At 52.9% G+C, this 13184-nt stretch overlaps 3 protein-coding genes across 3 annotated transcripts; all 3 read left to right on the top strand.

Moving 5' to 3' along the window:
* Window positions 1-8968: 8968 nt before the first annotated feature.
* BO80DRAFT_254877 (uncharacterized protein) lies at window positions 8969-9581 on the top strand. Its single transcript, XM_025714666.1, has one exon. The coding sequence runs from the start codon at window positions 9091-9093 to the stop codon at window positions 9406-9408; it is 318 nt and encodes a 105-aa protein (XP_025578383.1). The 5' UTR covers window positions 8969-9090; the 3' UTR covers window positions 9409-9581.
* BO80DRAFT_452667 (homeobox domain-containing protein) lies at window positions 9499-10659 on the top strand (the record flags this gene model as incomplete). Its single annotated transcript, XM_025721963.1, has 3 exons — window positions 9499-9564; window positions 9649-10425; window positions 10492-10659. 3 exons carry the CDS (start codon window positions 9499-9501, stop codon window positions 10657-10659), a joined length of 1011 nt encoding a protein of 336 aa, XP_025578382.1.
* Window positions 10660-11803: 1144 nt separating this feature from the next.
* On the top strand, window positions 11804-13055 carry BO80DRAFT_254852 (uncharacterized protein). The gene has a single exon (XM_025714665.1). The coding sequence runs from the start codon at window positions 11948-11950 to the stop codon at window positions 12584-12586; it is 639 nt and encodes a 212-aa protein (XP_025578381.1). The 5' UTR covers window positions 11804-11947; the 3' UTR covers window positions 12587-13055.
* The last annotated feature ends 129 nt before the right edge of the window (window positions 13056-13184 follow it).

The following is a 13184-nucleotide window of genomic DNA, read 5'->3' as shown; positions in this document are numbered from 1 at the left end:
ATCTTCACTCTGCTAATATTGCCAACCAAACAAGAAAAAGGGCCGATGCGGGGGCCTCATGATGAGTCCTTGGATGAGTCCTTAAAGGGACTGAAGCATAGATAGTAGAGCGTGAATAATGATAGCTTTCTAATGAGCTGGGCTCTATGTATGTATACTGGTTGTGATCATATAGACAGTTCTGGTATTTACCATCTAACAATCTATTGTTGTACTGTATCATTGATCGAAACCTAATAGGAGTATGCATATGGGCCATATATGTTTACACTAATGAGAGGAGCGAACTGTTACTACGTCTAGGAGATAGAGGGTTAGCGGTATATATCTTTTTGTGTTATGAACACTTCGATCCTCCTAAGACTCAACAGATCTGGGATTGGTGATTTCGTAGAGAATTCCATATCGGACAGCAGGGCAAGGCGACAAGGCATCCGGTGACTGGCTGTCTCCGAGGAAGTTATACTCTGTACTACTCACGTAGTGCGAAGTGAGTGTCCCACTTCTACGGATTCCCAGGCTACGCCTGACTCGACTAGCTTGACGGAGTATACACTACGGAGTACGTGTGGTGCTAGTCTGCTAGATACTGACTCCACCATTTGGCACCAAAGCTAATTTTAAACTTCCCAATCATGTCGAATAACCCGGGATTTACCCGCCAAAGAACTCGGCCAACTTACCACCAAACCAGGTCAGGATTCGGCCCAATGTTACCCTGCAGACAAGGCAGAGCCTGGGCCTGACCTGACCTGACCTGACCTGATCGAGCCCCGGGGCACGTCTCGAGTATGCTGAACCCACCAATCACACCGCGTCGGCCAATTCTTCCTTCCTGTCATATGCTCCGGTGAATCAACCCGTCAAGTCATCGGTTTCACCCACCCATCAGATGACACAGGCTACGAGCCGTGACAGGACCCAGAAGTACGGTGGCCAGGATCAATGCGCCATGCCAGTCCACCAGGCAGCAAGAATTTCGGCATGACATCCACGTCATCCCAGTGCACCCTGCGACGAGACATGCAGGTGGGTTTCACATCCGTGTCAGATCTCATGCACAGGAAGAGACGGGAGGTGAACCCGACGGCGAGGATAGAGTTACGGCCCTGGTTTCGAAACCGCTTGGGGCTTGAATGCGAAACGCTTGGGACGGGGGCAAGCAGGGAAGCGGCTGGTGGCTAAAGATAGAGCATGATTTTGCGATGGCAATGGGTCTGTTGGACTGTGCAAGTATGGGTCTGTCAGTCAAGGAGGCCGAGATGGAGGAGGAAGGAAGGGCCTCCGCTGTCTGTTGGTTTCGTAAACAACAATGCGAAAACGGGATCCGAGGGGGACACCCCCCTCCCTCTTCTGGTGCGCATATTTGAAGACATCAAGGCACAGATCCGAATCCATGGCTCCCGATCCGCTAATGCAAGAGATGCCTGGCAGCCATCCCTGGTTTCCCAAAGCGATCACAATCACAACAAGGGAGGGAGGGGAGAAGGGAAAGCCCCAAAAAACCATGCCATTAACGCTATAGGAAAACGTGGCTGGGACTAGGCCAGATCGATTTACCCCGACCACTGCAGGAATAGGGCGACTCCCCTACTCGGAGATGCAGCCGCGAGGGCATCGACATGACTCTCAAACAACGGCCGTCATGTCTATTTCAGGCAGGTCAGACCCGGGAAAAGGAAAGTCTGAAGAAGATCCCGGGCAATCACAATGCCATGCTTTTGATTTTCTGATCAGCATTTGCCGCTGAATCAGAGGGCGATCCTCCGCGAATTCAGACGAACCGATGGGGCCGAAAAGAAAGGGGGGGCGCCATTGGTTGGGGCCCAGAATAATGATCGGACACGACGGTTGCCGCAGCAGGAATATGGTGGTCTCCCTGCCATGTTCTAGAAGGCCATTGTTTGGGAACGGGGGGGAGAAAAGCAAGCCTGTGGCGGTTGGTTTTGGCTGGAACAGAGTTTAAGGAGTGAGTTTGGAACTAAGTCGTGAGCGATGCAATAGAACCTCAGGCTATTGGCGACGCCATGCTCAACGGGGCAGTTGGTGCCCGGGCGGGGGGGGGGGGGGGAGGAAACCTCGGAAAATTCCCACCGGTCATTGCTACGATCTCGTGGGCGACGATGGCGGATTGATGGCGGGTGAGACATCCTGGAACCGGGTATGATGTCAGTCGCGTTCCAGAGGAAAGTTTGTTTGCTGGACGCCAACCTTTGATTTGGTGACTTGATCTGGATCCCTCCTCACATTCCCAAGTAAGGCGGCGGCGGTATGGGCCCCGGGGGGTCTTGGTTTAGCCACATCCAAGGGTAAACAACGGGGGAATCCGCCCCCTTCGGCCGGACTGAAAGGAGTCAATGGACAATGAAAGTAAATCCATGATTACTTACTATGTACTATGTATTGTTGCGCCCCCCTCAAATCTGACGGCGTGACTGTCAGATGCACGACCCTAGATAGCCCGTCCGCCATGGAGGCCCGTCAGGCGGATCCCAAGAACCAGGAACCAGTGAGAGGCAGCGGGTGACACGGCAGGCAGGGGCAAAATGACAAATCATCTGGTCCTCCGTAGTTACTGTCACCGTGTCACTTTCCCCCGATTTTTTGCGAGTCACCCCGGCCCTCCGAGGTCCCGACCCCGTCCTTGAATCGTCGGTCGTGACTCGCGACGCGCGACGAAAGAAGATCTCGTTTCACCATCATGGCCACGATTTTTCTAGAATAACTGTCATGGAACTCTCCAGGATCCCGGCCAGCGGCAGAGTCCCCAGTTTCGATCGTGATCTTGAAACTGCTTGACCCGCGTTTGGCCGTGCTGTCCCTTTCTTTACATTTGTCGTGTTCTGGATTAAATTGATGGTCCCGCTAAGGGCAGATTCTTCAGAGGGGGGTCGATACTCGATAGACTAGTATAGTGTGCCCGGGTGATGGCCGGCTGATCGGGGATGGACTGGTCTGACCTGCGAGATCCAGGCTGGATCGACACCCTTGCTCCATCCCTGCACGATCTGGGATCTGACAACAGAATTTTTAGGGAAAAGAAGCAAAAGACGCGCCAGGCCCTAGGCCGAGTCGGGCCTTCCGCTGCAGGCGCCCCTCCCGGTGGCAACAACCACAGTCCACACCACCACCACCACCTCCTCCTCCTCCCTCGGCCTGTCACTTACATCTGACTACTACATAGTCCTCCTACTAGTATCCCGTACTAGTAGTAGTACCACTATGTATGTCGGTCGTCGGGCTACTCACCAGCCTCCTGACCTCCTGTTGGCTGCGTCATCGGTGGCTGATGTCGGCGCAGCCACCCCATCCATGCCCTTCCCATTCTGGACAGTCCAAAACCCACCTCCCCCTACAGACACCGAGTCTATCCAGTTCGGATAGTTCTTCCTTTACCGCTACTACAAGAGAGTAGTATGCCACGGACGGTGTGCGCTAGACAGGCAAGTAGGTTCTACTAAGTGCTAACCTTCCCTCCCCCCTCGCCCCCCTCCCCCCGGTGAATCGTAACTCCTGCAGGACTAGGTAGTAAGTAGTAGCACGACTCCGTCCCTTCGACGAGTTCGACCCGACATCCAGCAAGGCAGAAACCCTTCCCTATTCGGGAAGGAGCCCGTGGCAACCTGGAGCCCGGCGGAATGGGGACTAACCACTAATGCCCCCATTGACAAATCATTCATGGCGGATGCAACTCTGATCTGGCGAGCCACGAGGGTCACTCCTCTTAGCTTGCACGCGAAGGAATTGACTGACGGGCTTACTCGGTCTGGATACCGCCATCGTCTAGCGCTCGTTGGCTGTGGATTCTGGGTCAGCCACCGCAAACTTTGACCGTCTCGCTGGTTCGAACCGAACTCTCCTGTCAATTGCCGCGGGGCTGACTGCCATCTCGAGAAAAAGAACAATACTCTTTTGAGATACCACCCCGGAGATTAGTCCTGACATCGCTTAAACTTTGCTTGTCATGATTCAATGTTCCCGGCTTAGGGCTTATGGATGGTGGTTCAGCTTGGGAATCGGGCATATGCCGAACCTCCGATCTCAGCCCCCATTAAAGTTGCCTTAGCCCTGGGCTAACCTAGCCATCAGCATCAAGTTTGGACGTGTTGATCGTAATTGATTGGAAGGCCCCAATTTCTGACATCAGGACAGTAACGTCTCGGGATGCTGCAGCTGCACTAGGGACGAGGAGGAGCAGACCGTTTATGGGTGTCCATCTTATTACGAGCATTAACCAGAAGCTTAGTGGACTCCGGGGTTGATCTGAAAATCTGAACCTCCGAGGAGTCGAGGACAGATGGCACAAAACAACCCTGGCCAGGACTTTGGCACTAAGATTGGGTAGACAGTAGTGCACCAGGCCTGTGTGCAGTCTACTATGCACTACTCCGTCGTCATCTACACGTTTTCTCGGACGAGAGGCGAGCCATTGCCCTATCAGGGGCAGTCCAGATCGGTCGCCCTCATCCCATGGAACCTGCACATAGGACCCCATACCATGATGATATAATGGCAATATGATAATAAGAATAAGATAATAATAATGCGACTGTCTCTGGTACAGAGGCCTTGTCGTGCACCCTCCCGCGGCTTGGCCCGTGACTCTCTGTCAGTTGTCATTTGTCATTGGACACGGCGGTGATTCTCCGGTGCCAGGGGAAGAACCAATCAGTCGGGTCGCTTCGATGGACGCTTTTCCGATCGGCCCACGGTGGGGGGACGTCATGGGCTCGTGACTGGGCACGCCCAGTCCATCCACGACACTCCTCAGCAAAAGGAGGAGGGCGCCCCGTCCACACTGTCACTCCCTCCCTCGGGCCCTCCATTTTTCAGCTCTGCCATCCTTGCCCTGTCCGTGGCAGGATTCCATCTCCAACCAATGTTCATGTTGGACCCACTGCATCTGGCTCCCCCCTCACACTATTATCATGTGGTGGTCTCTCATTGTCAGAACTATTAATCCGTCAACCATGGATGCAGACCTGTTCCTGTCACCTTTCTCGCCCTCATGTGGTTGTCATCCCTGAAACTGGACCTTTAACTTTTCGTCGGGATCCCAGGTGGCTCAGGCTCTGATCCCAGAGCTCTCCCGAACTTTGGAACGGCACCTCCTCGTGGGCAGGCTCTGTCCGCCAGAAAGGGGGGAGGATCCAGACAATTTGCGACTAATTAATCCCACTTTATCGCAATAACTGTCATGCATATCATTCGTTCGCAGAGGCGCACCTGGTCCAGCATCCGACTCTCCGATCCTAATTAAACCGAGTCATTGAATTTTTTTTTGCGACGGGCCTTGCGGTGTCGCGACTGACGACAGTCAACCCTTGTAATGAATCCTGATTAATCTGGAGTGAACTCTTGCCTCTAATCGCGGCATGTCAATTCCCAATACCCACCTCCTAGCCGACAACCTGAGATGTCATATGCACGGGCAATGGATCTTGCATATTATAAGGTGGGTTGCGACCAATCATGGCTAGCCCGCCTTCGTCTGGACAGCATTCGCTGCGACCGACTTTAGTCATGTTACCTGGGTCAGGTTGGGTTTGACCACGCCGCTACCAAGGGGTAGAGGAGGGGGGGGGGGCTATTGGAGGAGGGGGTCCACGGTAAAGGTGTAAGTGACTGTAACGAACATGAGGCTCTCCCTCAAACACGGTAGGGTTGTGCCGGCTGTTGGCCAGTGATGTCTCGAATCGAGGCAGGTGGTTCTATTCTCCGTCATTTGACTCCAGCCAGGCGGTTCGGTATTTACCCCAATTTTCAGAAACGGTAGGATTATCGGGACGACGATGCTAATAATGGCCGCCGTTACAACGTACGGGGATGGAATTGGGGAGAGCGAAGACAGGCCGGGCGCGGATCTTCTGACCACAGAATGCAGCCCCTCTGGAAAGCAAGTGGGGTCGGGCCCATGAAGAAGAACTGCTCGGCGATCAGCCCTTCCCTGTCCCGGAAGTTGGAACACTTTTGCTTGTCACCCTTCTCCAAGTCACTCTACTGGTGCCCCTACGACGTGCTCCAACCGGGATTAGCCTCTGATTCTTCTGTCACTTAGCTCATTTCCCCGCTGTTTGATCCTCCTGCTGACTCTCTAGCAGACTAGGAGCCTCTGTCATCGGGGTCGGTCTGTCTGATCGATCGTGATGAGACTCTCCAACCGGTCGATCGGATGTCGCCCTGTTTAATTACCTTGCAGCGGGAGAGACGCCATAGCCGTCACAGTTTATATATCTCTGCAAGGCAAGTCAAAAAAACTCGAGGACCGGGAAGACCTGCATAGACACCCTTCTGGTTGGCTGTATTTTGCTGTATTCGGTGGCTGTTCTTCCTAGCCCTCTTCAACCTAGTAGGTGCATCCTGTTCTGGGATAAGCTATGACTTGTGATGCCCGGGGGAAGTTCTCTGTTTGGTCGGCAGTGGCTCGACGCGCCCTTTCTGACACCGTGGTGGAGCCTACTCGGCGATCTTATATGGTTTTTGTTTTCTTTTTTACTTTTTTTTTTTTGCCCTCGCCCTCTTTTGCTTTTTCTGTTATGTTTTCGTGCATTTTCCCTCGTTTGCCGGCCGTGATTGGCTTGGAAAGCCGCAGCTGAAAAATGAATCCCCAAGCCCCCGCCCCTCTTCTGCATCCTCACTAAGATCGCTTTTGGCTAGACTTGCATCCATGCCTGCTCCGGACCGTTCCTGAGCGAGAGGGTTTGCTTCCTTGCTCCTCCTTAGCTCCCTCCCATGCAGTGCGGACTGCGTTGGTGCCGGTTGGTTGGCCAGTTAGTGGTGCTAGCCGGGGATGTGGCCGACAGGAGAGGAGGTGTCCTTACTACTACCCTGTGCAACGTAGGAATGGCCGATTAATAGCAGGGCTGTTAAAGCCCGGCTTACCTGACGATATGCCTGCAGGAAGCTTTTTCCGTAGCTTGGACTCAAGCACGGTGGGCTCGGTCTTGTACCACCCCCACCTTATACGGCACTTAATTAAGCAGAGACAGCAGTAATTAAGTGAGACGCCTGTACGACCTCCTCAGAGGGCAAAAGCCGAGCAGCAGTTTCTCGCCACCGTAAGACCAAAGTTTACTCCGTACCTTAAAAATACTACCACACTAGCATCCTTCACCGCAAGGCATGGCGAGATACTATTCTTATGCCTAGTATCTCGAACGAGTGCCTGGCGCCGGAGGGATCAACCGCCTGGGAACCTAGGTTCGAGGACAGGAGCACTCGACCTTCCCCGGAGAGGCAACGAACCCGTGTTTCAACGGAATCCCTATAAAAAAAAGAAAAGACAGGAAATCGGGTGACAAACAGGCTAGGCCGCCTAGTTGGTTTCTGGAAGTTTACTTGTTACGAACTTGTATGAGAGGGGGGCGCGCATATCGATACTCGGTAGGAAGGGAGTCCTAGTTTCAGCTTCGTTTTGCCCTGGCCGCTGGCGCTGGTGCTAGTCTAGCCGACGAGACCATCAACAACCAGCCCCCGGCATATGATCTCCCCCAAGATCACGAAACGGCTCTGGTTTGTTTTCCGGGGACCGGAGTCATCCTAGGCAGGGGAATTGGGATGAACTCCTCAAAAAGCAAAATAAGACACAGAAATAAAATCAATGAGAAAAAGAGTTCGAAAGGAATGGAGAAGAGAATGCACAACCCGGGGGGATTTTCCCGTGCACGATAGATAAAACACAGGACAACAAGGTGGTCGCCATCATCCGGGAGCCAGCAATCTTCGCTTGTCGGTCCTCACGAGGCATTTGGCAATTTAGCGCCGCAGTAGAGGGCTGCTATTGCCATCCAGGTATCCAGCCTACGTACCTACCTAGTGACTTTCATCTAGACAGACAGACAGACAGACATGGAGGACATACATGCATTGTACATGCATAGGAACAGACGGAGTCCGCCCGGATAGGATTTCCAGATGGCAGCGGGCAAGCAGACAGGAGGAATACTCGGGTGCCCAGTGAACTGTTCTTTTTTCTCTGTAGCGCCACTGAGATAATCGCACCGTGAATTTACATTTATATTTTATGCATTTATTTTTATTATTTATTTTACTTTTTCCCCCCTCTCTGTTTTCCCTCTGCCTCCCTGCGCCCGAGTTGGGGTCATCCCTCCAGATCCCGGGCCCTTGGCACCATCTGTCAGGACAACCTTAAGAGCGAATAATGTAGATTCAACAGAGAAGGAGGAGAAAGAATGGCAGGGGAAATTATCACATAAGCGGACTAAACGATTCAGTGTGCGGATTATAATTTTATCATGCCCATTTCTACAGACTTTTCCACTTCATGGTCTCCCAGGGAAAACCCCCTCCTCCGTCTTTCCATCCCCCTCTCTTTGCATGCCTTCTGGATACCGCCGGAGCAAATGACGGTCGTCTGTAGTTTGTGGCTACTGTATCCACTCCCACCCACGATCGTCGGTTTTCTTGGGTTTCCCCCCTGTTCTTGCCCTTTTCCATGGGTGGCTTGCCTGCTAAGTATGGGACAGCTGACGGCGCTGCCAATGTGCGCGTGTGTCTGAGGGTCGGGTTCCAGAGATCTTGTGCCTTCTACGTAGACAAATGGGGAGGGTTTTATTAATTCTTTTCTTTCTTTCTTTCTTTTTTTTTTATTTCGTCTTTTCCCTCATAAACGCGAATGCCATCGTTTAATGTACAAGTTGTCTTGCAGAATCTCGGAGTTGGACATGCATGTTATTGTCTCCCAGGAAAGGGAAAGGGTTAGTGGAGGGGAAAAGATTAAAAAATAAGGAAAATGATGAAAATCCTAAAACGAATATTCAAAAAGAAAATAAGAAAATAGGAAAAAATAAGATATATTAAAAAAAATATGGAGGGTATCCGAAAAAAGAAAAAGGAATTTAGAGGGGAAAAAAAGGAAAAAAGAAAAAAAAAAAAAAAAGAAAGGACTGAACCCCGACAACCTTGAAAGAGAGATCTGGTGTCCACCCAGCCCAGATCCAATTGTTGAGCTGCCTCACTCCTTACCTTGCATAACCTTGGTTCAGCTGTCTCCATCGTCATCGTGTGCGGCAATGTCAAGGTACTTTTAAACTCAGGCGCTGGTAAGTATATTACTATTATCTGTCGCCCATGTTCCCTCCTCACTATCTTCATTCAGATACATTATCTACGCTCTGTGCCCTTCCTCGACTCTTACCTAGCGAACGCTTCCTTCCTCCGTCCTTCTTTTCCCTTCTCCATCTCTTGATATCCACTTCATCCTCCTCCCCGCCATTTAATCCTACCACCCACCCTCATCAATTTAACTACCCTCCTGACAGCCCAAGTGGTCTGACGTGTGGGTTTTCCTTCAGCCCGTCTCTTGGTTCGTGTGGAAGCCGCAGGCCGGCTATACTTGTGCAATCAAAGCATCTCTGCCCTGGTCCTCTATCCTGCCTACCGTCGTAGTGGATAGTCACCTTCCCCGAAGTTCTTCCCCCTCTTTGGCAGTGATTGTCTATGTCCCAGTACCGTGAACTGGGTGAGGATTCTGGAAAAATGGCCATTTCATACGCAAGTGGACTTCCAGCGGATCATACTCCAGCTCTTCCGTCCTTTCGAGAGGTGAGCACATATCTCCGCGCCCGAGAACCGACTGTCTGTGTCACCGAAAAAAAAGAAACTGGAAGCTGATCTCTGCCTTCATAGCTACTTCCGCCCCATCTTCATGACGAAATAGAATCGACTTCATACTTCACCTCCCGCCAACATGCGCGCGAGCGGCCTACATCAGCAGCTCATGAACTGACGTCCAATCCCCGCCCTTTCTCGGACCGTCCGACCTACGGATCACCATCGAAACTGCCATTCGGTAGCGATTATTCTGTCGCAGCCGCCCGGGCCAGCGAACCTCAAGGTCGTATGGCCGGAAGCCCGACCGACCCCATCACAGGCTCCCCTCGCTACGCTTCTCGTGGGCCGAGTCCTATTCTGCCGTCAATTCGGGATCTTCAGTCGCTTCCTGAACGGGCCCTCAACACTACGGGCGCTGGTTTCCCGGAATCCAGGGCTCTTTCGCGACCCGACTTTGCGGCGCAGGAATTCAGGGCTGGACCCATTGGCCCCCACGGGTTCCCCCCGGCCAGCATTCCAGGCACAGTACCCGGTGATCGGAGGAGCGTGGATTCTTTCTTGGGGAACAATGGACCAGTCTTGTCCGGCCAGAACGCGTATTCTTATCCCGCGATGGCGTATCAGAGTGATTCGGAACAAGCTTCCCCGCAGTCCCTTTCGCATGCTCAGCAATCAAATTTTGGTATCCTTGGTGATTCGATCGACCCCAAGAACAAGCGGAGACGGGGCAACCTGCCTAAGCCCGTTACGGACATACTGCGTGCTTGGTTCCATGAGCATCTGGACCATCCCTATCCCAGTGAAGAAGACAAGCAGATGTTCATGACCCGCACCGGGCTCACCATCAGCCAGGTTAGTTCAATTCCGCGCGCCACTTGTGACCCAGCGTTTGCTAATCAGCTATCCCACGCATGACAGATCAGCAACTGGTTTATCAATGCCAGAAGACGTCAACTTCCCGCTCTCCGCAACCAGATGCGAAACGGCGGAAACGACATTGATTCGCAGCGGCAGTCTCCCTTCAGTGATATGGACCAGACGTCCCCCGAATCGATGCCATCTCCCCACCAGCTCGCTAAAGCATAATCGTTTGCGAGCATTGTTGCGCTCAATCGAAGGCCAGCTTCGACTTGCGGCCGCTACCGCGAGATATCTTCGTCACTTCATGAGTTATGGGCCTGGAACACCGCGAACCGAATAGACACGAGAGTTCACCACCAACACCCATCTCTAATCTTTCATTTTGATCATCAAGGAATTCTACGACGAGCCGAGTGAGATGGACAACCGCTCTTGATACCCTTTACCGTTTATCTAATCGAACTTAATCATTTTGCATGGCTTCACCCTGCACGGGGTCAATGGCCGAGGAGCTGTCCCGACCACGACTGCCCACTGCGATGTTGCATATTAAGGTGTTTTTGGACATTTATCGGCTATCTTATTTCCTTTGTGCTGTCTCTTTTTTTATACTAGATTAACGTGTTTCCTTTTTTGGTGCGCTTACATTTTTCAACTGGGTTGCGATGGGTTTCAATCGGAGATGAGGATCAAGCATATACATGACCTTTGTACAGTACAAGTACGGATGATGTGACCATGTCAAGTTAGACTGTCTTTCCTTTTACACTTTTTTACTTTTTCACATTTTGCTTACTTTTTGGGAGGTCATCTCAGGTTCTGGAATTAGACAAAAATGAGAACGTTGGTTACTACTGCCCGGATCGGCTCTTTTGGGACAACTCCTTTTCCTCTGCTTTTACCTCTTTCATCCATTCCACGATCCTCCTTATAAGACCGACCATGGTTGGGCTGGGGGAGGATCCCTTATCTCACATCCGGCCGGTACCGTGCATGGCTGGCATTCGTCAGATACTCTTACCCAAGGCTGCACTGTGGCTTGACGGGGAGTCATTGGTGCAGGGTTTGTCAGGTCCACCGCCGCCGAAGAGGCGATCTCGAGAGGAATGGGAGCCAGCAAAGTCATTCCCAGATAGTGCCCTGGTGAGCGGTAAAGCAACCATGGAACCGGCCTCGCATTTCTGTTCCAGATGATCCATGGATGGAAAGGCATTGTGAGACGCATGCAACAGGGAATCACTCCACCGGGAAAAGCCACTCACAGCCCCTAGCCTTGCGGTGAGCGCCGGAAAGGACAGGCGGGAGGCGTGCTGTCACACGTCATGAGAAGGTTACGAGGCCCTAAATTTTGGTTCCGGCCAGTCGGGACGGCTAGATCGCCAAGTGCCAGTTACCGACCAGCGGACGCCTCGTGGATGGCCCAAGACCAGAAGTCCTCGAGGGTTCGGACGCCTCGACGGCGCGAGCGCTTTTTGCCATTCGGCCAGCTCTTGCGGTTAGGGCGACCGCGGGTATGCTGGAGTCACCCGAGGAGGTCATCTTGGGGACGTCTGTGCGGGCATCCTACCTACCGAGCGGGCCCGTTTATCCTCAAGATCCCATGAGCCACAACATCACGATGCATGAAGACATTCGAGGCTGGGGCCCCCTTGGGCCCCTCTTCTCAACGGTCGCCAACGCGCGGGACCCCCCATGCAGGCCAACGACAAATGAGCAGACGGACGGAACATGGTTCGGGACCCATGGACAGACGATCAGGCTCGTTGAATGTGGCACAGGGCTTGACTTCCAGCTGCACGAAGCACGGGGGGGAGAAGAGGCGAGGGAGACGCGAGAATGGCGACGGCGAAGCGATTTAGAAACCGGGATCTATCCGATCTATCACATGGCGGTGAATCTGGCTGCCGCGCATGGGGATCCCAGGCACTCGGGATGTCACCTTTTAGAAGCGAGGGGGAGGGGGGGCGCGCTCGGATTTCAAGAATGGACGGCATTCTACTGGAGGAGAGAGAGAGTGTGTGTGGGATGCTACATGGACACCAGTCTGAGCCTTGACAGAAACGCCGATCGAGTCAGGGCGTGCCTTGACACGACAGCTCAACGGTTGATGGATGCAGATGGGCATGAAGAAATACGAAGTGGTATTGCATGACACCGGTCCTAGCCCTGAACCCCGATCAGAAGGGGTCGGCCAGCCTATCAACCCCTTGTACCTGTACATGCGACCGGCCGATTGCCAGGCCGTCACGAAGAATTCCCCATCGAGACAGGGAAAACCTGGAAACCAGCCTGCTGCACCCCACTGTGGTGCGGCAGATCTCCCTTCCTGGGGTGAGGAGGGGATCGACGGGGGGGGAAGGTCAATAATTAGTGCATTCTGCTGGATATTATTGTTGGTTCCGGTGACTTCTAGACGATATAATCACCGAACATCCCCGCCAGGTTGCTGCCGATCAACCCGCCCATCCCTGGCCGTGGAATATTAACTCCACGCTGCAAGGTGGGAAGTCGGTAAGGGACTCGTCGCGATCTCAAGACTGCAAACTGCATTTATCGATACCTCGATGCCTAGAGAATTGCCTCGCCACACTCCAGCCACATACTCCCCCCCCCCCCCCCCCAAAGGGGCATTTTCGGGGAGGTCATCATCTGGCCAACCGGGTACATGGGACGCTGTACGAAATATAGGTGGACATGGACTAATGCACGCCCATCCTTGATTCTCCCAACCAACCCGGGCTTGCGACATG

This window comes from Aspergillus ibericus (assembly GCF_003184845.1).
Source record: "Aspergillus ibericus CBS 121593 unplaced genomic scaffold BO80scaffold_7, whole genome shotgun sequence".
Classification (NCBI taxonomy): Eukaryota; Fungi; Ascomycota; class Eurotiomycetes; order Eurotiales; family Aspergillaceae; genus Aspergillus; species Aspergillus ibericus.
Note: the sequence above shows the minus strand (reverse complement) of the source record. Positions and strands in the feature narration are given on the sequence as shown.

Bases quoted from the DNA above. Each gene is read 5' to 3' on its own strand.
- BO80DRAFT_254877 (XM_025714666.1), top strand. From the start codon at position 9,091: ATGTTCCCTCCTCACTATCTTCATTCAGATACATTATCTACGCTCTGT.
- BO80DRAFT_254852 (XM_025714665.1), top strand. From the start codon at position 11,948: ATGCTGGAGTCACCCGAGGAGGTCATCTTGGGGACGTCTGTGCGGGCA.